This window comes from Lissotriton helveticus, chromosome 1_1, assembly GCF_964261635.1.
Source record: "Lissotriton helveticus chromosome 1_1, aLisHel1.1, whole genome shotgun sequence".
Classification (NCBI taxonomy): domain Eukaryota; kingdom Metazoa; phylum Chordata; class Amphibia; order Caudata; family Salamandridae; genus Lissotriton; species Lissotriton helveticus.
The window spans coordinates 1,374,449,407-1,374,474,542 of NC_136057.1; the positions used below are offsets into that span (position 1 = coordinate 1,374,449,407).

At 44.3% G+C, this 25,136-nt stretch overlaps 1 protein-coding gene across 1 annotated transcript in view; it reads right to left on the minus strand.

Moving 5' to 3' along the window:
* Positions 1–4,052: 4,052 nt before the first annotated feature.
* Positions 4,053–25,136, minus strand: part of IFT27 (intraflagellar transport 27) — a 153,875-nt gene continuing 132,791 nt past the window's right edge. The window contains exon 7 of the mRNA XM_078657759.1: positions 4,053–4,509. Coding sequence (XP_078513885.1) covers positions 4,411–4,509 — 99 coding nt within the window. The 3' untranslated portion in view covers positions 4,053–4,410. The remainder of the gene's footprint in view (positions 4,510–25,136) is intronic.

Genomic DNA, 25,136 nt, shown 5'->3' on the forward strand with positions numbered 1-25,136 from the left:
ATGTGAATCTATCAAATGATTCAATGCTGCAGAACAGTATTGGCTGGCCCCTTCCTTTCTAATGTATCAATTATTTTATTGATTAAAATTAAGAATTGAGAAGTAACAGCAAATACAGTGACTTGCAAGTCCAGCTTATGCCCATATAGAGATACAAATGTTGGCCCCTCCCTTGAATCTACAGTGTGAGCATATGGTGTCTGCATCTAGGCAGGGGAGTAGGTTCGGGCTGAAGGGGGGTGAGGGGGGAGGGGCAATAAAAATGTATTCTGTTGTAAATAGATAGGTACAAGTGCTTTCAGTCGGGTATGGTGAAGTATCTGTCGGATTTTACCTGAATTTTTACATGCCCACACGGTCTCCCTCTCTCTCTCTTTCGCCTCCTCTTCTCGGTTTTGAAGGCCTTAATATTGTGATTTGTTTAAAAAATGGTGAGTTTTGGACGCCACTAACAATAGGACCTCGTTTCTCTTTCCAATGCCCCCTAAGCCCCCCTTCTGTCCGGATTCTCATATATTGTATTTAACAAAATATCCTGGCGTGACTGTTGGGAAATATGAAGCTCACAACCCCCCCCCCCCCCCTCCGCCCCCCCAATGTTAAAGACAACGCTATTCAAATGTTTGTTTCATACTGAGGTAAGCAGACCGTAGTTCAAATCTAAGTTTCAATCATTCACTTCCAAATGGCATAGCTGAAAAATAAGGTAACAAATGAGCCAGAAATAAAACGCTAATGAATTATTTGCAAAATGGCCAAAAGCCAAAAATTTCACGGGATCGAATGCATAACAGATTTGCATGTTCTTTAGCTGAATTTTGTTGCATAAACAGATTTGAAATATGGGGGCATTTCACCTGGTTCGCAAGACTGCCATTGTTTAACTTTTTACCAACCACCTACTCCCACCCTTGCAAATGCCCTGGACGAAAGCCCACAAACATGCACTGAAATGACGTTCCATTGAAGTTTCATGTCAAGTGTAGCTTGAAATTCGATTGGCGCTGGCTTTGTGCCCACAAAGTCAGACAGCTATGCCGCACCCCCCCTGCTTCCTCCAGTCCCAGTATCTTGCCCTTTAAGAATAAGCTCTGCTGCACCAGCACTAATGAGAATTTACAATGCCACTCTTTCTGCTCAAGAAGCGGGCAGACTGGTTCGCAGAGATATCATACAGCTTTGGCCTGTCCCAGAAGAAAAGGAAGCCAAAATGCCAAATGAGGAGTTTGCCCTTAATCAACAATATAAGGAGCTACACCCAAGTAGCAGCGCATGCGGAAGATGTGAGCCACTGAGGAGTCATGAGGACTTTGAAGGGCCTCTGCGGAACCTGCAAAAAGAATTCCAAGTCTGCGATTGGGTCCCTTACCACCAGTGGGAATTTGGAGCACCCCTTTGGCAGCCAAAAACAGATATGAAGGGTTTTCCTCTTCACCATAAGTTTAACGTGTGTCCTGGTGGATTAGACCATCATCTTTATTCAGGAACCATCTGAACCATTTCTGTTGCCCTTACAGTCCAGGAGACATTGAAATTTAAATGCTCAACTAGTTGTGAACACTAAATCTCATACTGAACAACTGTGCTCCCGGTTCCGTGGTTGTCCCAGCAACAGAAAACCATGACCAACCATTTCTAGAAATGTGGCGGGGAAGTCTGGCATTTCAAAGGGACTTACCTTTAAGTGCAATCACAAATTAAGCACCAGGACATTCACTCCTACGGTCAGTTGTGAAAGTAACTGGTCTAAGCTGAACTGGGTCCAATGCCTCTAGCACCTACTACCAATGTCCCTCTGGTCCACTAATTAGCCTTTCGGTTACAGGCTCCTAGGTTCAGGGTGGTGGGTTTTTGGGCAAGACACGCGGTCTTGAATTGTGCACAATTTGGCAAGTTCTCACTGGCCTCAACTCAGGGTCATCGAATTGTTCCTTCTAATTACTCAGGTGCTACGGCATTCAATCTAAGACGGGACTTGATAGCCAATGTGCTGCTATCTCTCCGTGCAAGTTCCAAATGAAGGCTTAGGAGACCACACATTATCAGTACACAGTTGTGCCACCCCCTCTAAACAATAAATAAGCACGTATACTCAGGCACCTACTGATAGGGGGTATATGTTTGTTTGCCACCCCGAGTTTCAGTACTAACAGGTGTGGAATCATTAACAACCCACTTATGACCATGAAGATGTCAGTTTTTCCACTAGTGATTGGAGTGAAATCTGCGGCACAGCATCCTGCCAATTCCTTGATCTCACCATGAAAGGATATGGGTGTAGGTTCATTCAGTGTGTCAAGAAAAAAAAGCTTATGAGAAAGTGCATGTCTGGAGGTATCTCGGGCAACACGAGAAAGGAAGGGAGCGAAAAAAGGCTTAAAGATTGAAGGTCAAAGGGTGAGAAGTCTGAGTGGGGGGCACAGGGGAGATCCGCGTATCAACCAGGAATGTTTTTGCACTGCTATCACTTCTAGAGAGAGGGAAAGTCTGTATCTAGGACAGATGTTTAGGGAGGGCAGGCTTGAGCGACAGGAGAGATGTTCAGGGAAGGGAAGACAAGACTATGTTGATATGTTCTAACAAAAAGTACTCCCACAGATGAGAGCAAGCTGTGACTGTGCAGAGATGCTCTTATAGCATAAATTACTTTCATAGGGAGTGCCAGGCTGTTCTTCTAACCGGTATTACCTCCACAGGGATGACGAGTTGGGACTTTGGATAGTTGTTGCAAATAAAGTAATTCTTTCAACAGGGCAGGGTAAGCAAAGACTGGAGTGAAGTGTCATGACAAATATTTCCAGAGGAAAGGATAAGCCAAGGTTGAGGACAGGGTTTATTGCAATGACAAATGACTCAACAGAGAAGGATGACCCAGGGCAGGAGAGATATTTAGGTGAGGAGTAACTGGATATGTGAAGAGATTTTCTATTGTATGAATTTCTTCCATAAGAAGGACAAGTTGGGGATTCTGGGATATGTTCCGGCAAGAATTATGTTACCAGTGATTACAGGACCTGACTCCAGTATGTTTTTATCCAACACGAAAGGTTATAGCATCACATATACGGATTCAGGGGGTATTGCTGCGTGAGTTGGGAGCAAGGATCAAGTATTGTAAATACCACAAAATCTCTTTTACTTATTCTTTTGCTGTGCTATTTCTTCTTCCTAACTGATTACAGATCTCATTCTGCAGACTTACTGCTCAAAGAAAATGTACACAGAACATCTGGGTTGAATGCAGCCTTCTTCCTTGAAGATGCTTTCACAGACTGATGCTTGAGAAAAGTGCATCGAGCAGCACATGTTGCTGCCCTACAGAGGTCTTCGATAGGGACATGCCCTTGAGAGGTCATAATAGTACCTTTGCTCTGGAGGAATTAGAATGAAGTCCTTAAGGAAACCAGCCCTCCCCAGACATCATACCATTTACAAACGCAAGAGACTTTCTACTTTGCATTAGTGACAGTAGCCCTATGTGGCTCAGCGGAAGAAGAGCTAACCGGATGCTAAGAGATTCAAACATGGTTTGGCCTTTGTGACTAACACGATTATTTGAGAAAGTAGAAGCAGGGAAAAACTAAACCATATTACATAAAAGAAGGGACCAAGAAGTGAAGCTAACATCTGTCACCTGCAGGATGGGTGTAAAAAACAGGAATTGTTTGTACCGGTTGGCGACTCAAGGGCAAGGGAATACTCAGACAGAGGCTTACAAATGTTTTAAAGTGTGTCAGCAATTTTTAGAATTTTCTTTCTAGACCAGTCTGCCAGCACACGCAATCTCCATCTATTTGGGAAGGAAGGGTAGCAGGACTACAGAGAGTTCTGCAAGGACAGAATGGAAGGGACACAGGATTTATTTCAGGAAGGCATATATATAGAGGCTTTGGAAAAATGACCAGGGAGGCACAGGTATGGGATCTGGGGAGAATCTAAAAACATCAATAACTTCCAGAGGGAGGGACAGGCTGGAGCACGGGAGAGATTTTCAGGGGGCAAGCTTGACGTTTAAGCTTGACAGATCCAGTTTAAACAGATAAGCAATGCGGTTCTCCTTTCTTCAGTAAGTTTATTTTTCCTATAACAGGGTAAAAAAATATAACATAGTCCAAGAAAGATGGTCAGAGAGAATATAGTCAAAAGGTCCTTGCAGGACTTGTACATGGTCTTTCTCACAGCATCCACTGGTGTGGTGTGATCCACCACTGGAAGGTGTGGGCATAGCTACACATGGTGCTCAGGGCTTGGAATCTTCACACCACCACTTGGATGGTCTCCATCCAATCCAGGTAGATTAAGGCAAATTGTAGGCTGGTCTTCCTCATATCATCCACTGGTGGAGGTTCATCCAACCGTGAAGGAGGCACTGGAAGCTGTGGACCTGGCTACAGGGGGTACTCGTCATCTTCATAGCACCCCTTGAATCGAGTCAACCCACTCCAGGTACAGGTGATGGAATTTGCTGGCCAGACTGCGAAAGGGAGCATCGTAGTTATCCATCTCCTTCTGCAAAAAAGCAATGAAGAGTCAGATAAGGGCAAGAGAGAGAAGCTGCCTAACTAAGATCTGACAAAAGGCTGGAGAAAAAAAGTAGTACTGACGCATCCAATCTACAATGCAATTTGCGCAGCCAAGATCATTATAGGAATGCAATACATGCATTTGCAAGGGCAAAATTAAAATCCTGATACAAACAGGATTGTTGGAATTCAGCCTCACAAATGTGATTGCAAATAGAGACCAGAGAAATTCTGAAAGTAATAATGAGAGTATACGGAAAGTTAATCCACAGTGCTAAACAAAATAATGAAGTTAAGTATGAAAACGCATATCCGCTTTAATTATCTGTAATTCTGCAAGTGCAAATGTCAAGTAAGTAAATATTACTGGAAAAATGTAAACCCACCATATTTGATCAGAGGTAGTCCTGGAATTCTTTGAGAATTCCTTTACATCAGAAATTTGCTCCAAGGGGGCGTGGCCTGGACACCGCAGCGAGATGGCGGACAGCGTGTAAGCTCTGCAAGGACGCGGAGCTTATTTGATCATACCTGCCTCAATTAGCGGAGTACACAGGTGTGGATGGCGGCCCTGTACTTCTGAAGATTAGGAGCGTGCAGTGTCCGCTTCCTTCAATCGGAACTGTAGCGCGAGTACCTGGTGGCGTCAGCGGTAATATTCTCCTCACGGTAACGCGGGCGCCCGCCATTTTAAGTAGCGGCGCTCACGTTCCCATTATGGTTTGTCAACAAATGCCGCCCTTCTGTCACGGTCATCTATATTATGCTGCCAGTATGTAGCTCAGCAAGAAACAGTAACCGCATAACTTGTTAAAGAGAATGCTACTCCTTTCTCTGTTTTTTTTCTTTTTGTTTTATCTACAACTGACACGAAGTGGAGATGAAAGAGAAGACATTTTTAATGAATGCTGCTCCTTTTCCTTCTCTCTCTATATATATATGCATGACACAAAGAGGGGATAGCAGTAGGATAATAGAGAAGGCTTTTCCATTTCTTCTCTTATGGTTTCTTCATGTAGCTCCATGCTATGGAGTCAGCCTATTAACAGCAGCTTATTAGTCCCATTATGCGGCAGGTATGTGGAACATGCATGAGGAAGAGCTTTTCCTGTTGTGCGCTGAATGGGTATCCTCCATTTTTGGATTCTAAAAGGTGCATCCTTCATGCTGTCACAGTTTTTATCGTATTCTTTAAGGCGACGGCTTTCTATCATTCTGAAGTGATATTGGAAATCCATTTATCTTCATTGTCTTCAGTAATATACTCCAGTACTTCGATTCATTCTATCATTTTTACTTACATTTGTATGGTCACTAGTTCGAACTTCTTCTTTTGTGGTGTATGGGTCGCATTTGTCCGCTGTTAATTACTTCCTAGCGTGCTCTTCCAAAATTCAAGATGGTGAATGGCCATCACACATCATCCAGATCATCCTCCTCAGGCGCTAAACCAAAGAGACATTAGAATGATCCTCCTTCCCCCATTCATACCTCACAAAATCCTGTTTTGGACTCTATTTTAGATGAGGTACGTGGTCGACAGCCTTTTATGGTTACTACTAACGAAAAGTTGAAACAAATTGAAGACCACTGGATAATCATGGAGGGCAAGGTTATGGAACTTGAACAGTGTGTTGGGGATCTCCAAGATATCTCTACTAAAATCCCTTTATTAGAGCAAAAAATTAATACACTCAAACTTCATACCGAAGATTTGAAAAATCGCAATCGAAGGAACAATCTTCGCCTTTATGGCCTGCCAGAAAATATTGAAGGTCCAGATATGTTATCTTTTCAGAAAAAATTCCTGCCGGAACTCTTAGATCTTCAATATTCATCACCTCTTAACACACAACGGGCACATCGTATGGGTCATCTTCAACCTAACAAACCACATGGCATCATCATGCTTTTCTTGGAGTTTACTGAATTGATGCAGGCCTTGAAAGCTGTCAAATCCAAACGACGCCTCTCATTGTCAGGTCATAATATTTTCTCCTCAACAATAGGAGAGAGTAAGGGTTTTTAACAAATCTGTGAGGTGGGAACTCCCAGTCCCCTTCTTAAGTATTCAACAACAAATGGAGGAGTACCCCTTGGAGGCGTAACAGAGAAAGGCTCTGTACCTAGAGCTTAAGGCTCAGTGAAGCACAGTGTGCCCAACCTTTTTGCAGGACAAAGCATATCTTTTTAGAAGACCCCTCACTCACCAACCTGGTTGGTGACATGTTTCATCATCGGGGTCCCAAACCGAGGGCCGAGTGCCAACAGGGTGTGCTTCGACACCTGACTACAGTGGAGCGGGTTTATTTTCTTTTTTATATGTGCAAAATTTCTAAAGGTGATAAGTGGTTTAAAAAGGGGCCAATACTACTCACTGCAAGACTTTATTCCTGAATGATTGAACCCCTATAAAAAAGATGTGACACCTATGTCTAATTAGGTAGACTCCGGTGTCTAAGACGTGTAGTGTTTAAAAATAGCGACGTGTGCTATGTGATTTTACAATTTAGGTCTACATGTTTCAACCATCTTGCGATTGTGGGTTTTCGTCAGGACCAGTGTGTGTGACCTGGGTGGTACGCACACGCTAAGGTGCGCCCTGCCCACGATCACGTGAAAATTGTTTGGAACCACAAACTTGTGGACCTTTGCAGAATATAGTCTTCTCCCCAATCTGGAAGAAAAACCTGTAGAGGGGAAAAAAAGGGGGGGGCGTGGGATCACGTAGACAAGCAAACAAACATTTGTTGTACATTTAACATATATTGTGCTTATAGAGGTGGTTAGCAGAATTAGCTGCTCAGCCGCTAACCCATGCTAGTTGCTAGTATAGCACCAGGACACACCTAAATGCGGTGGGGAGGTGTAATTGTGTTCTTAGCAGGCTGTGCATAGGTGGTTGTTTCCCCAGGGCCTCTCATGGTAAGGGCCTGGCATGGCGCCTGGGTTTTTTTTTGGTTAGAGGAAAGTACGGGCAAATTGATTGTGCGGTAAACAATTGGGCCGCTGTAGTCAAACGCTGTGGGATTTAAACATGTCTCACATACACCCAGGGCGCTACATCTATGAATCCAAGTGGTAGGAATTCCATTCCAAAGATGTAGCCCTGTGGAGCCCAGATTTATGTAAAACATTAGGCTTACTGAGAGAGCGGTGTAAGCCGCTACATGGGCGTCCGGGATCCAAGAGCTGTGCTCACGTCACCTGGATAGAAAAACACACAAGCGGGTACATACCGAAATGAGCGACGTTGCGTCATCTCCCGTGTTGTGGTCAAGTCCCGTAGGAACATTGAAGTACGACTTACTTGTGGCTTCTGCTCATCGGACTGGAAACCTACTTGGTTCCTGTTCGGTACGCCCCGTGGAAGTCTCTAGCTGTCTGTGTCAGCGTCGGAGTTTATCTGTACCTCAGGGCTTCCTGGAAGGGGTGGGGTAGGTGTGCCCTTTGTCACGTGGGACAAGGAACCAATCACCGTAGTGTCTCGCGTAAGCGAGGCTTGAAAGAGGTTACCACGGTGACCAAACACCGATCGAGTGTCCGTGAGCATTAAAGTTTTCGCATGTTGATGGACACAGACCGCCCCGTTTTTGAAGGGAGCAGAAAGCGGTAGATATGAATGCATTATCTATACGCTATCAAATTAATTATAAACTGGTAAAAAAATGAGTAAAAAACACCTCTTAAGAAACATACAGTGGTGAACGTAGGGAGAAAAAGACTGGTAGAGTCAAATGGGAGGGCAGAACCATTTGGCCTAATGATGCCTGTATGATTCCCACCCATCGTATAGGTGTATCTAACACGTGTATTTACGGGTGTGACCGCACTCAATCGAGTTTCGTGTTTCTTTGGCACTGGATGGGATGTACAGAAAATGGGTTTAGGAGGTGGTTACTTCCCCTTCTGAGTAATGGGTGGCCCGTGAAGGTCTGTACTTCATGGCCTGCTGATTCGAAAGGGTCAATGTTGTCAGCTACCACTAGCCTATTTGTGATGTTAATACACAAGGATGCCCACTGTCATCCCATGACTGAGTTCCAGGGAATGTTATCGTTCAGGCCAGTCCTGTGGGTGGCCAGCCTGTACACCCATCTCTGTTCCTTCTCGAAAAGGCGTTGGTTTTGATTGTTCCCAGAACTAATCTGCTCAATGATTGTCCATTGTAAGTCTTCAGGCGTGTGCCCGGCCGTCAGATAGTGTTCTGTAAGCTTCGTCATAGACTTCTTGCACCTGATGGTGCTTCTGTGCTCCCCGATTCGCAATGTCACGTTTCTATTGGTCATGCCTACGAAGTGTAGGTTGCAGGGGCAGGTTATCAAATACACCACATTTTGGCTGTTGCAGTTTGTGTGTCCTCGGATAGTCCAGGTCTTGCCTGGTTCGAGCTGTAGTGTCTTGGTGTTGGTAGTGAAAGGGCACACACTACAATTGCCACATTTGTAATGGCCTGTCATCTTCGGTAAGCCCCAGGCGTTCAGCACTGATTCTCCTACTGCTGCATTTCTGATAGGTCTGGCATTTACTACTGCGTCCTTGATGCTCCTCGCTTTCTTAAGTTTTTCCCATTTCATCTTACCAGAGTTCAGACTAGACCAATGTTTGTTAATTACCCTGGTCACATCATTGGAGATCGTATTGTATGTTGTGACACAGGTAAGGGGAGCGTCCTCGGTTGTTTTTTCTGCATTTTCCAGAAGTGCATCCCTGCGCTGGTTGCGAGCACGTTTCTGACTTCTCCGTAAGATTCTCTCCGGATAACCTCGGTCTTCGAGTTTTGGAGTGAGGTCACTGGCCTGTTTCTTGTAATCACTGAGTTGACTACAGTTTCTGCGAATTCGCAAAAATTGTCTGTAGGGCTGGTTCTCCCGTAGGGGTCTGGGGTGGAAGCTTTCGAATCGTAGCAAGTTATTTTTCGCCGTAGGTTTGTAGTGTGTCAGTGTTTTGAAAACTCCATTTTCTTTCTTGATTACAAGATCCAAAAACACCATGGTGCTGTGGTCTTTAACATACGTGAACTTGAGGTTGTCATCGCATGTGTTTAACCAATTGAAGAAGGAGACCAGCGAATCCTCTGGTCCCTTCCAAATAGCCAACACATCGTCAATGTATCGTTTCCAAAGTAAGATGTTTGAGCTGTAGGGGTTCCTGTCATTGAGTATGTACTTCTCCTCAAAATCGTGGACGTAGAGCCCTGCCACGCTGGGGGCAAATGTACTCCCCATCGAAGTCCCTCCCGTTTGGAAGTATATTGTTCCTTCGAACTCAAAATAGTTCCTCTTGAGGGCCAACCTTGCGCACTCTAGTATGTAATTCCTCGGAGTTCTGGAGGTCCATTCCTCTTTCTCAAGAGCATTTTTCAGTACTTCCAAGGTCGCATCTTGGGGAATGCTTGTATATAGACTCTCGATATCGAAACTCACCAGGATGGTGTCATCGTCCATGGTGAGATCATTCAGAAGTTGTAACAGGCTTTTGGTGTCCTGGAGGTATGTGCTGGTCTTCTGGACCAGTTTTTTGAAGAAGATGTCGCAAAAACGGGAGAGAGGTTCCAAAAGTGAACCCAGACCAGAGACTATCGGTCTCCCAGGTGGGGGAATCTTATTCTTGTGCATCTTCGGGAGCGTGTAAAAGTATGGTATTCTCCCTTCGCTGTTGCACAAAAAATCAGCCTCTTGTTTAGAGATGTATCCTTCTGCTTCTCCATATTCCACAAGCGATTTTATCTCACTACGTAGGTCTTCTCTAGGATCGACCGGTAGTCTGCGGTAGTTTGTCTCATCAGACAGCAGTCTATGGCATTCTGTTTGATAAGCTGACTTGTCTTGCACCACCACCCCGCCGGCCTTTATCCGCGGGTTTGACTACGATGGTATCACAGTCTCTGAGTTGGTCCAGGGCGATCCTCTCCTGTCTAGTCAGGTTCATGAATGTCTTCTTCGGGGTTAGTGTCTCTACCTCGTTGAAAACAGCTTGCTCGAAGGTGGTAACCTCCACTGAGATCGTGTGTGGTGGTGGCATAAAGGTTGACTTAGTTCGTAGACCAGTTTCGTTCGGGTCCTCATCGGAAACCGTGTCGTTCCTCTTGTCAAAAAACGCTTTAAGTTTGAGTTTCCTAAAGAAGGAAAAAAGCTCGTATTGAAGCTTAAATTTGTCCAGGTTTGCAGTTGGTACAAACCCGAGTCCTTTGTTCAGAACTTGTTCCTCATCATTGGAAAGGGGTCTTGTGGATAAATTGGTAACTAAGTTCTCCGGCCGCTGGGCCCTGCTTGTGGAGTCTTGGTCCGTGATTGATCTGTGTTCGGGTCTTCCGTTCCCCAGTGCACCTGGTTGCCCTGGTTGCTGTTATTCCGTCTGCCCCTTCCCCTTCCGCCCCTGACTAAAAAAGGCAGTCTGTAGGTATTGAGTGGGTAGAAGGGCTGTTAAAATGGCGGCTGCCATCCATACATTGGAAAATTCTGGGGGTAGTTGTAAGGATCTGGGTAGCCTTGCATTGGAATTGGGTTAAAGGATGGCCAGTTGCCTTGCATCCTTCCACGTCCTCTTCCTCTTTGGTTTTGTGCTTCCAGTGCTTGAGTTACTGCTCGCATTGGAGGCATTGCTCGAGGCATTACTTGAGGCGTCCGAGTTCTCAACAGGCTTTGACGGGGGCACATACTCCGGATCCGAGTGGGGGTAAGCTTTTACCATGGAAAATCTTTTCAAATCCTTCTGAAATTTTTGCACTTTCTGCTGCGTCAGATTGTCCTTGTAGTCATTCATTTCCCTATTCAGCTCGTCCAGTTTCTTTTAATAGCCGGAGATTGTAGTTTTTATGTGGCCCTCAGCTAATTGAATCTCCACTTTAATTTTTTCGGATAGTCTCTAGGCAGTTTTTAGTATGAGGACTATCCAATCGTGCGTGCAGTGCCACGCTATGGAGGCCCAGTCCTTGCGGAAGGTGGCATCCTCCAGGAAGATGCGGGGCGCGTTGGTTACCAATAAGCCCCTGGGTGCCATGTTTTTGTTCAGGTATTGTTTTAGAATAGTGCCATGTAGGATGGTCCTGATCCTGTTCCGTTTTAACTCTGTCAGATTCTCCCAATCAGTCGTTTGTGAGATACTCTGTGCTATACTCGCGTCGGCGAATATAGACAAATCTCCCATGATTTCCTCTACCTCCTCCGAGGTATAGGAGAGGCCTTGGTTCTCGCTCATGGTTGCGGATGGTGCCAGGAAAGAAAGTGTAATAACTATGTGCAACTCTCGCAGCTGTGCGCTGCCTAATGTACTCCACAACAATAGGAGAGAGTAAGGGTTTTTAACAAATCTGTGAGGTGGGAACTCCCAGTCCCCTTCTTAAGTATTCAACAACAAATGGAGGAGTACCCCCTGGAGGCGTAACAGAGAAAGGCTCTGTACCTAGAGCTTAAGGCTCAGTGAAGCACAGTGTGCCCAACCTTTTTGCAGGACAAAGCATGTCTTTTTAGTAGACCCCTCACTCACCAACCTGGTTGGTGACATGCTTCATCATCGGGGTCCCACCCCGAGGGCCGAGTGCCAACAGGGTGTGCTTTGACACCTGACTACAGTGGAGCGGGTTTATTTTCTTTTTTATATGTGCAAAAGTTCACAAGGTGATAAGTGGTTTAAAAAGGGGCCAATACTACTCACTGCAAGACTTTATTCCTGAGTGATTGAACCCCCATAAAAAAGATGTGACACCTTTGTCTAATTAGGTAGACTCCGGTGTCTACGACGTGTAGTGTTTAAAAATAGCGACGTGTGCTATGTGATTTTAAAATTTAGGTCCACATGTTTCAACCATCTTGCGATTGTGGGTTTTCGTCAGGACCAGTGTGGGTGACCTGGGTGGTATGCACACACTAAGGTGCGCCCTGCCCACGATCACGTGAAAATTGTTTGGAACCACAAACTTGTGGACCTTTGCAAAATATAGTCTTCTCCCCAATCTGGAAGAAAAACCTGTAGAGGGAAAAAAGGGGGTGGGGTTGGGATCACGTAGACAAGCAAACAAACATTTGTTGTACATTTAACATATATTGTGCTTATAGAGGTGGTTAGCAGAATTAGCTGCTCAGCCGCTAACCCATGCTAGTTGCTAGTATAGCACCAGGACACACCTAAATGCGGTGGGGAGGTGCAATTGTGTTCTTAGCAGGCTGTGCATAGGTGGTTGTTTCCCCAGGGCCTCTCATGGTAAGGGCCTGGCATGGCGCCTGGGGTTTTTTTTTGTTAGAGGAAAGTGCGGGCAAATTGATTGTGCGGTAAACAATTGGGCCGCGGTAGTCAAAATGCTGTGGGATTTAAACATGTCTCACATACACCCAGGGCGCTACATTTATGAATCCAAGTGGTAGGAATTCCATTCCAAAGATGTAGCCCTGTGGAGCCCAGATTTATGTAAAACATTAGGCTTACTGAGAGAGCGGTGTAAGCCGCTACATGGGCGTCCGGGTTCCAAGAGCTGTGCTCACGTCACCTGGATAGAAAAACACACAAGCGGGTACATACCGAAATGAGCGACGTTGCGTCATCTCCCGTGTTTTGGTCAAGTCCCGTAGGAACATTGAAGTACGACTTACTTGTGGCTTCTGCTCATCGGACTGGAAACCTACTTGGTTCCTGTTCGGTACGCCCCGTGGAAGTCCATAGCTGCCTGTGTCAGCGTTGGAGTTTATCTGTACCTCAAGGCTTCCTGGAAGGGGCGGGGTGGGTGTGCCCTTTGTCACGTGGGACAAGGAACCAATCACCGGAGTGTCTCGCGTAAGCGAGGCATGGAAGAGGTTACCAAGGTAACCAAACACCGATCGAGTGTCCGTGAGTATTAAAGTTTTCGCATGTTGATGGACACAGACTGCCCCGTTTTTGAAGGGAGCAGAAAGCGGTAGATATGAATGCATTATCTATACGCTATCAAATTAATTATAAACTGGTAAACAAAATTAGTAAAAAACACATCTTAAGAAACACAGTGGTGAACGTAGGGAGAAAAAGACTGGTAGAGTCAAATGGGAGGGCAGAACCATTTGGCCTAATGATGCCTGTATGATTCCCACCCATCGTATAAGTGTATCTAACACGTGTATTTACGGGTGTGACCGCACTCAATCGAGTTTCGTGTTTCTATTGGCACTGGAGGGAATGTACAGGAAATGGGTTTAGGAGGTGGTTACTTCCCCTTCTGAGTAATGGGTGGCCCGTCAAGGTCTGTACTTCATGGCCTGCTGATTCTAAAGGGTCAATGTTGTCAGCTACCACTAGCCTATTTCTTAGGTGTTAATACATTTGTGATGTTAATACACAAGGATGCCCACTGTCATCCCATGACTGAGTTCCAGGGAATGTTATCATTCAGGCCAGTCCTGTGGGTGGCCAGCCTGTACACCCATCTCTGTTCTTTCTCGAAAAGGCGTTGGTTTTGATTGTTCCCAGGACTAATCTGCTCAATAATTGTCCATTGTAAGTCTTCAGGCGTGTGCCCGGCCATCAGATAGTGTTCTGTAAGCTTCGTCATAGACTTCTTGCACCTGATGGTGCTTCTGTGCGCCCCGATTCGCAATTTCACTTTTCTATTGGTCATGCCTACGTAGTGTAGGATGCAGGGGCAGTTTATCAAATACACCACATTTTCGCTGTTGTAGTTTGTGTGTCCTCGGATAGTCCAGGTCTTGCCTGGTTCGAGCTGTAGTGTCTTGGTGTTGGTAGTGAAAGGGCACACACTACAATTGCCACATTTGTAATGGCCCGTCACCTTCGGTAAGCCACAGGCGTTCAGCACTGATTCTTCTACTGCTGCTTTTCTGATAGGTCTGGTATTTACTACTGCGTCCTTGATGCTCCTCGCTTTCTTATAGGAGAACAAGGGTTTTTCCCATTTCATCTTACCAGAGTTCAGAATAGACCAATATTTGTTAATTACCCTGGTCACATCATTGGAGATCGTATTGTATGTTGTGACACAGGTAAGGGGAGCGTCCTCGGACGTTTTTCCTGTATTTTCCAGAAGTGCATCCCTGGGCTGGTTGCGAGCAGGTTTCTGACTTCTCCGTAAGATTCTCTCCGGATAACCTCGGTCTTTGAGTTTTTGAGTGAGGTCACTGGCCTGTTTCTTGTAATCACTGAGTTGACTACAGTTTCTGCGAATTCGCAAAAATTGTCCGTAGGGCAGGTTCTCCCGTAGGGGTCTGGGGTGGAAGCTTTCGAATCGTAGCAAGTTATTTTTCGCTGTAGGTTTGTAGTGTGTCAGTGTTTTGAAAACTCCATTTTCTTTCTTGATTACAAGATCCAAAAACACCATGGTGCTGTGGTCTTTAACATACGTGAACTTGAGGTTGTCATCGCATGTGTTTAACCAATTGAAGAAGGAGACCAGCAAATCCTCTGGTCCCTTCCAAAAAGCCAACACATCGTCAATGTATCGTTTCCAAAGTAGGATGTTTGAGCTGTAGGGGTTCCTGTCATTGAGTATGTACTTCTCCTCAAAATCGTGGACGTAGAGCCCTGCCAGGCTGGGGGCAAATGTACTCCCCATCGTAGTCCCTCCCGTTTGGAGGTATATTGTTCCTTCAAACTCAAAATAGTTCCTCTTGAGGGCCAACCTTGCGCACTCTAGTATGAAATTCCTCGGAGTTCTGGAGGTCCATTCCTCTTTCTTAAGAGCATTTTTCAGTACTTCCAAGGTCGCATCTTGGGGAATGCTTGTATATAGACTCTCGATATCGAAACTCACCAGGATGGTGTCATCGTCCATGGTGAGATCATTCAGAAGTTGTAACAGGCTTTTGGTGTCCTGGAGGTATGTGCTGGTCTTCTGGACCAGTTTTTTGAAGAAGATGTCGCAAAAACGGGAGAGAGGTTCCAAAAGTGAACCCAGACCAGAGACTATCGGTCTTCCAGGTGGGGGAATCTTATTCTTGTGCATCTTCGGGAGCGTGTAAAAGTATGGTATTCTCCCTTCGCTGTTGCACAAAAAAATCAGCCTCTTGTTTAGAGATGTATCCTTCTGCTTCTCCATATTCCACAAGCGATTTTATCTCACTACGTAGGTCTTCTGTAGGATCGACTGGTAGTCTGCGGTAGTTTGTCTCATCAGACAGCAGTCTATGGCATTCAGTTTGATAGGCTGACTTGTCTTGCACCACCACCCCGCAGCCTTTATCCGCGGGTTTGACTACGATGGTATCACAGTCTCCGAGTTGGTCCAGGGCGATCCTCTGTCTAGTCAGGTTCATGAATGTCTTCTTCGGGGTTAGTGCCTCTACCTCCTTGAAAACAGCTTGCTCGAAGTTGGTAACCTCCACTGGGATCGTGTGTGTGGTGGCATAAAGGTTGACTTAGTTCGTAGACCAGTTTCGTTCGGGTCCTCATCGGAAACCGTGTCGTTCCTCTTGTCAAAAAACGCTTTAAGTTTGAGTTTCCTAAAGAAGGAAAAAAGCTCGCAATGAAGCTTAAATTTGTCCAGGTTTGCAGTTGGTACAAACCCGAGTCCTTTGTTCAGAACTTGTTCCTCATCATTGGAAAGGGGTCTTGTGGATAAATTGGTAACTAAGTTCTCCGGCCGCTGGGCCCTGCTTGTGGAGTCTTGGTCCGTGATTGATCTGTGTTCGGGTCTTCCGTTCCCCAGTGTACCTGGTTGCCCTGGTTGCTGTTTTTTCGTCTGCCCCTTCCCCTTCAGCCCCTGACTAAAAAAGGCAGTCTGTAGGTATTGGGTGGGTAGAAGGGCTGTTGAAATGGCGGCTGCCATCCATACATTGGAAAATTCTGGGGGTGGTTGTAAGGATCTGGGTAGCCTTGCATTGGTATTGGGTTAAAGGATGGCCAGTTGCCTTGCATCCTTCCACGTCCTCTTCCTCTTTGTTTTGTGCTTCCAGTGCTTGAGTTACTGCTCGCATTGGAGGCATTGCTCGAGGCATTACTTGAGGCGTCCGAGTTGTCATCAGGCTTTGACGGGGGCACATACTCCGGATCCGAGTAGGGGTAAGCTTTTACCATGGAAAATCTTTTCAAATCCTTCTGAAATTTTTGCACTTTCTGCTGCGTCAGGTTGTCCTTGTAGTCATTCATTTCCCTATTCAGCTCGTCCAGTTTCTTTTTATAGCAGGAGATTGTAGTTTTTATGTGGCCCTCAGCTAATTGAATCTCCACTTGAATTTTTTCGGATAGTCTCAAGGCAGATTTTAGTATGAGGACTATCCAATCGTGCGTGCAGTGCCACGCTATGGAGGCCCAGTCCTTGCGGAAGGTGGCATCCTCCAGGAAGATGCGGGGCACGTTGGTTACCAAGAAGCCCCTGGGTGCCATGTTTTTGTTCAGCTATTGTTTTAGAATAGAGCCATGTAGGATGGTTCTGATCCTGTTCCGTTTGAACTCTGTCAGATTCTCCCAATCAGTCGTTTGTCAGATACTCTGTGCTATACTCGCGTCCGCGAATATAGACAAATCTCCCATGATTTCCTCTACCTGCTCCGACGTATAGGAGAGACCTTGGTTCTCGCTCATGGTTGCGGATGGTGCCGGGAAAGAAAGTGTAATAACTATGTGTAACTCTCGCAGCTGTGCGCTGCCTAATGTACTCCACAACAATAGGAGAGAGTAAGGGTTTTTAACAAATCTGTGAGGTGGGAACTCCCGGTCCCCTTCTTAAGTATTCAACAACAAATGGAGGAGCACCCCGTGGAGGCGTAACAGAGAAAGGCTCTGTACCTAGAGCTTAAGGCTCAGTGAAGCACAGTGTGCCCAACCTTTTTGCAGGACAAAGCATGTCTTTTTAGAAGACCCCTCACTCACCAACCTGGTTGGTGACATGCTTCATCATCGGGGTCCCACCCGGAGGGCCGAGTGCCAACAGGGTGTGCTTCGACACCGGACTACAGTGGAGCCGGTTTATTTTCTTTTTTATATGTGCAGAAGTTTCTAAAGGTGATAAGTGGTGTAAAAAGGGGCCAATACTACTCACTGCAAGACTTTATTCCTGAGTGATTGAACCCCCATAAAAAAGATGTGACACCTATGTCTAATTAGGTACACTCCGGTGTCTAAGACGTGTAGTGTTTAAAAATAGCGACGTGTGCTAAGTGATCTTAAAATTTAGGTCTACATGTTTCAACCATCTTGCGATTGTGGGTTTTCGTCAGGACCAGTGTGGGTGACCTGGGTGGTACGCACACGCTAAGGTGCGCCCTGCCCACGATCACGTGAAAATTGTTTGGAACCACAAACTTGTGGACCTTTGCAAAATATAGTCTTCTCCCCAATCTGGAAGAAAAACCTGTAGAGGGAAAAAAAGGGGGGTTGGGATCACGTAGACAAGCAAACAAACATTTGTTGTACATTTAACATATATTGTGCATATAGAGGTGGTTAGCAGAATTAGCTGCTCAGCCGCTAACCCATGCTAGTTGCTAGTATAGCACCAGGACAAACCTAAATGCGGTGGGGAGGTGCAATTGTGTTCTTAGCAGGCTGTGCATAGGTGGTTGTTTCCCCAGAGCCTCTCATGGTAAGGGCCTGGCATGGCGCCTGGGTTTTTTTTTTGTTAGAGGAAAGTGCGGGCAAATTGATTGTGCGGTAAACAATTGGGCCGCGGTAGTCAAAACGCTGTGGGATTTAAACATGTCTCACATACACCCAGGGCGCTACATCTAGGAATCCAAGTGGTAGGAATTCCATTCCAAAGATGTAGCCCTGTGGAGCCCAGATTTATGTAAAACATTAGGCTTACTGAGAGAGCGGTGTAAGCCGCTACATGGGCGTCCGGGTTCCAAGAGCTGTGCTCACGTCACCTGGATAGAAAAACACACAAGCGGGTACATACCGAAATGAGCGACGTTGCGCCATCTCCCGTGTTTTGGTCAAGTCCCGTAGGAACATTGAAGTACGACTTACTTGTGGCTTCTGCTCATCGGACTGCAAACCTACTTGGTTCCTGTTCGGTACGCCCCGTGGAAGTCCCTAGCTGCCTGTGTCAGCGTCGGAGTTTATCTGTACCTCAGGGCTTCCTGGAAGGGGCGGGGTGGGTGTGCCCTTTGTCACGTGGGACAAGGAACCAATCACCGGAGTGTCTCGCGTAAGCGAGGCTTGGAAGAGGTTACCACGGTAACCAAACACCGATCGAGTGTCCGTGAGCATTAAAGTTTTCGCATGTTGATGGACACAGACCGCCCCGTTTTTGAAGGGAGCAGAAAGCGGTAGATATGAATGCATTATCTATACGCTATCAAATTAATTATAAACTGGTAAAAAAATGAGTAAAAACACATCTTAAGAAACACACAGTGGTGAACGTAGGGAGAAAAAGACTGGTAGAGTCAAATGGGAGGGCAGAACCATTTGGCCTCCTATAAGAAAGCGAGGAGCATCAAGGACGCAGTAGTAAATACCAGACCTATCAGAAAAGCAGCAGTAGGAGAATCAGTGCTGAACGCCTGGGGCTTACCGAAGGTGCCGGGCCATTACAAATGTGGCAATTGTTGTGTGTGCCCTTTCACTACCAACACCAAGACACTACAGCTCGAACCAGGCAAGACCTGGACTATCCGAGGACACACAAACTGCAACAGCGAAAATGTGGTGTATTTGATAACCTGCCCCTGCAACCTACACTTCGTAGGCATGACCAATAGAAAAGTGAAATTGCGAATCGGGGAGCACAGAAGCACCATCAGGTGCAAGAAGTCTATGACGAAGCTTACAGAACACTATCTGACGGCCGGGCACATGCCTGAAGACTTACAATGGACAATCATTGAGCAGATTAGTCCTGGGGACAATCAAAACCAACGCCTTTTCGAGAAGGAACAGAGATGGGTGTACAGGCTGGCCACCCACAGGACTGGCCTGAACAATAACATTTCCCTGGAACTCAGTCATGAGATGACAGTGGGCATCCTTGTGTATTAACATCACAAATGTATTAACACCTAAGAAATAGGCTAGTGGTAGCTGACAACATTGACCCTTTCGAATCAGCAGGCCATGAAGTACAGACCTTCACGGGCCACCCATTACTCAGAAGGGGAAGTAACCACCTCCTAAACCCATTTCCTGTACATCCCCTCCAGTGCCAATAGAAACACGAAACTCGATTGAGTACAGTCACACCCGTAAATACACGTGTTAGATACACCTATACGATGGGTGGGAATCATACAGGCATCATTAGGCCAAATGGTTCTGCCCTCCCATTTGACTCTACCAGTCTTTTTCTCCCTACGTTCACCACTGTGTGTTTCTTAAGATGTGTTTTTTACTCATTTTTTTTACCAGTTTATAATTAATTTGATAGCGTATAGATAATGCATTCATATCTACCGCTTTCTGCTCCCTTCAAAAACGGGGCGGTCTGTGTCCATCAACATGCGAAAACTTTAATGCTCACGGACACTCGATCGGTGTTTGGTTACCGTGGTAACCTCTTCCAAGCCTCGCTTACGCGAGACACTCCGATGATTGGTTCCTTGTCCCACGTGACAAAGGGCACACCCACCCCGCCCCTTCCAGGAAGCCCTGAGGTACAGATTAACTCCGACGCTGACACAGGTAGCTAGGGACTTCCACGGGGCGTACCGAACAGGAACCAAGTAAGTTTCCAGTCCGATGAGCAGAAGCCACAAGTAAGTGGTACTTCAATGTTCCCACGGGACTTGACCATAACACGGGAGATGACGCAACGTCGCTCATTTCGGTATGTACCCGCTTGTGTGTTTTTCTATCCACGTGACGTGAGCACAGCTCTTGGAACCCGGACGCCCCTGTAGCGGCTTACACCGCTCTCTCAGTAAGCCTAATGTTTTACATAAATCTGGGCTCCACAGGGCTACATCTTTGGAATGGAATTCCTACCACTTGGATTCATAGATGTAGCGCCCTGGGTGTATGTGAGACATGTTTAAATCCCACAGCGTTTTGACTACCGCGGCCCAATTGTTTACCGCACAATCAATGTGCCCGCACTTTCCTCTAACAAAAAAAAACCCCAGGCGCCATGCCAGGCCCTTACCAAGAGAGGCCCTGGGGAAACAACCACCTATGCACAGCCTGCTAAGAACACAATTGCACTTCCCCTCCGCATTTAGGTGTGTCCTGGTGCTATACTAGCAACTAGCATGGGTTAGCGGCTGAGCAGCTAATTCTACTAACCACCTCTATAAGCACAATATATGTTAAATGTACAACAAATGTTTGTTTGCTTGTCTACGTGATCCCAAACCCCCCCCCCCTTTTTTCCCTCTACAGGTTTTTCTTCCAGATTGGGGAGAAGACTATATTTTGCAAAGGTCCACAAGTTTGTGGTTCCAAACAATTTTCACGTGATCGTGGGCAGGGCGCACATTAGCATGTGCGTACCACCCAGGTCACCCACACTGGTCCTGACGAAAACCCACAATCGCAAGATGGTTGAAACATGTAGACCTAAATTTTAAAATCACATAGCACACTTCGCTATTTTTAAACACTACACGTCTTAGACACCGGAGTCTACCTAATTAGACAAAGGTGTCACATCTTTTTTATGGGGGTTCAATCACTCAGGAATAAAGTCTTGCAGTGAGTAGTATTGGCCCCTTTTTAAACCACTTATCACCTTTAGAACTTTTGCACATATAAAAAAGAAAATAAACCCGCTCCACTGTAGTCAGGTGTCGAAGCACACCCTGTTGGCACTCGGCCCTCGGGGTGGGACCCCGATGATGAAGCATGTCACCAACCAGGTTGGTGAGTGAGGGGTCTTCTAAAAAGACATGCTTTTTCCTGCAAAAAGGTTGGGCACACTGTGCTTCACTGGGCCTTAAGCTCTAGGTACAGAGCCTTTCTCTGTTACGCCTCCAGGGGGTACTATTTTCTCACAAGATGTTTCAAATGCAACAAATGCACGTCGTAAGGAATTTCTGGCTCTTCATCCATAGATGAGACACTTGAATATTCAATATGGTATTCTCCACCCATGTCTCTGCAAAGTTACTCATGAAGGAAGGTCACGTTCTTTTGATGACTCTGCTCAACTGAAACTTTCTCAATAATCTCTCTCCTCGAAATATGGAAAACTAATACTTTAATTTGTTCGTAGTTTTACTAGTTGATTGGTTGTTGTTGTTCCTATATTTATACCTTTACCTTCCTTCTCTTGCTTGTTCTTTCTTTAAATTACTATTATTTCTATTTTCTTTCTCTCCTTCACTCTTTATTTCCTATTACTATTGCACATGTTCTTATTTCTGAGGCATTTTATCATTATTTATTTACTCGTACCGCTGTCTTTGCTTTTGTCGTGCCATTACCCCATATGTCTTGTTTATCTTCAGGTCTGGAGTCTTTTCCTTGATCTGCTTACTTTCCTCATTTTTCTGTTTTTCTCACTTTATCCTCTTTATCTCTTTTTCTATCATCCTATCGTCTTTCTACAGTGCATTGTCATTATACATTTTTTGTTTGTATAAATGTCTCATTATATTTTCTCAAGTGCTTATCTTTCTTTAATATGTCGCTTGTTGCTTGTGCCTATTATTGTTATTTGCTGTTGTACATTTTGTTTTTTGTATTCATCTAATAAGTGTTTTTTTCTTGTTTCCAGTTGTTCTCCTGAAGTGTATCATCTACATTTATGTCTTACCTTCCCACCCCTCCATTATGTGTAATATTGTCACGTGGAATGTTCGTGGTCTTGGAAACCCCGTCAAAAGGCAAAAGGTACTCTCTCATTTGTCTAAACTGAATTCTCATGTTTCATTTATTCAAGAAACGCATTGTAATGATGTAGAATCACTTAAATTGAAAAGACAATGGGTGGGTCAAGTTGTTTATTCTACAACCTCTAACCGGAAAGGTGGTGTAGCTATACTATTTCATAAATTGACCCATGTACAAATTTTATCTAAGCAATGTGATAATGATGGACGATGGGTAATGGCTAAGGTTGTTATACAAAATAATGAAGTTGTTTTATTGAATATTTACGACTCCATTAGACCAGACCCATATTTTTGGAACAGTATTAAGATCTTACTATCCTCTATTGATTGCCCAAATATTATTGTTGCTGGGGACAACAATCAATGGTTAGACCCATTTTCAGATAGACAATCCAATTGTAAATGTAACCCTGGTAAACTCATAAATCATTTCAATCTGCCATTGCCTCTTATTCATTATACGGTGTTTGGAAGACCTGTAACCCTGATACCCTTGAGTTTACTTTTTTCTCTAATGTCCACCATACTCGTTCTAGAATTGATTATATTTTGGTTAGTAAACCCTTACTCCCATCTATTCAATCCTCTGAGATTTTATCTATTTTTATTTTTGATCATGCCCCCGTTCTTTCTACTATTGACCTCTACCGAGGTTCTACAAAATTTGGTTGTTGGAAACTTAATAACTCTCTGTTGTTAGACACTGAATTTGTAACTGAAGCTACTACCTTTGTTAATGAGTTTTTTACTCTTAACCCTGTAAACACCTCCATTACTAATAACTGGGATGCCTTTAAGGCTTCCTTCCGTGCTTTTGCTATTTCATACTCAGCAAAAAAGAAGAAAATCGCTAAAGCCAAGTATGCAACTCAATTACATCAGGTGAAACTGCTGGAACATAATTATTTTACTTCTAGATCTTCCTCTGTTCTTTATGAATTGATTAAGGCCAAATCTGCTCTTAACAAGCTTGCTACAACTGATGCATGTAATGTTCTTCTTAAAATTAAGTCTAAATATCACAGGGGTCAAAATAAAGCCGGCAAGATGTTGGCCAATTATTAAAAAATTAAATCTGAATGTAAAAATATCGGTCCTATTCTGAATGACTGTACTAATAATTTGGTGTCCTCTTATGAAGATATTGCTACGGCATTCCATGATTATTATCAGTCATTATATTACAATGATATGTATCCCTCTGCTCAAAATGTACACACCTTTTTTTCGTACCTACCCAATCCATCTCTGCTTCCTGATAAATTTGAATTATTAGAAGGAGGTATTACGCTTCAGGAGATAACGGAAGCCATTAAATCCTTAAAAAAAAAAAAAGAATCGAAAGCACCAGGTCCTGATGGTCCTTCTATTGAATTGTTTTCCACTTTTTCCCTCTATTTTTGCTTCCAAATTTCTTGCCCTTTTTAACTCATCATTATTGACTCCAAAGCATCTGGTTCTTTAATGGAGGCTTTAATTGTCCTTATTCCCAAACCTGACAATGTTCATTCCCCTGTAAAAACTATCGCCCATTTCATTAATCAATTACGACTGTAAGATATTTGCTAAAATTCTCGCCACTCGCCTTGAGAGTATTATTCCACTATTGGTTAAGACAGATGAAACTGGTTTTGTTAAGGGCAGGTTGGCTTCGGACAATGCTTGCATGTTTGCGAATGTCATCTCCTTCAGGAGAAAGTATAAATCCCCACTTGCAGCATTGTCCTTAGATGCCGAAAAGGCTTTTGATCACATAAACTGGCAATTCATGTTTACTACACTCAAATGGTTTGGTTTTGGTCCAAATTTAATTTCTTATGTTAAATTATTATATTCTTTTCCTCATGCCAGTATTTTTGTTAATAACCATATTTCTAAATCTTTTCCGTTATATAGAGGTACACGCCAAGGCTGTCGCCTTTTGCCCTTGTTATTTGTTTTATGTCTCGAACCTTTCCTTGAGCGTATTCTAATTCATTCATGTATTTCTGGCTTTTCACATAATTTTATAGAAACCAAATTGTCAGCATATGCAGATGATATTCTGGTATATATGCCTGAGCCGAATACCTCCCTCCCTCCCTCCCTTTTTGGATGAAGTTCGGTTATATTCTAGTATCTCTGGATATAAGTTGAACTTTTCTAAGATAGAAGTCTTACCCTTGAACTCTTTTTGTTATCAATATATGTTTAATAATACTAATGTTACCTTGTGTCCCACAGAAAATGTAATATCTTGGTATTTGGCTTTCCTCTACCTTATCTAACACCATTAGTTATACGTTTAATGTCTTAATTACCAAAATACAATCACTCCTTCTTTCATGGCCCCCCTTCATTTGTCATGGTGGGGTAGATTAGATACTATTTAAATGATGATTGTGCCCCATATCCTTTATACACTATCCATGCTACCTTTTCGAATTCCTGCTTTGTATTTTTCACAGATTAATTCTATTTGTACAAAGTTTTTATGGAATAACAAACACCTTCGCATTTCTCTTATGAAACGTAAGGTCCCAAAACTGAAGGTGGTGTACGTTTTCCGGATTTTAAATCCTACCATTCTGCATTTTTCATTGCTCAATTTTTTGCTTTAACTTATGATTTTGGTGATATCTCTATCAGTCGTTGGATTGTTTTTGGGCGTTCCCTATTAAAGGATTTTTCCTTTCGAGATATAATATATATGTCCAACTGCACCTTCATATCAGATAACCCCATTTTAAAATACTCCCGGCAATTACTATATAATATTAAATCAGACGGTCTTGATTCTTATCAATGTGTTTTGTCTACCACTATCTAGTATAACAAATGTATCAAATATACACGTAAATCCTTTTATTATAAACATTGGAAGGAGAAGGGAATTCTTTTTATTCATCAATGAATCCAACATAACTCTGTTATTCCCTTC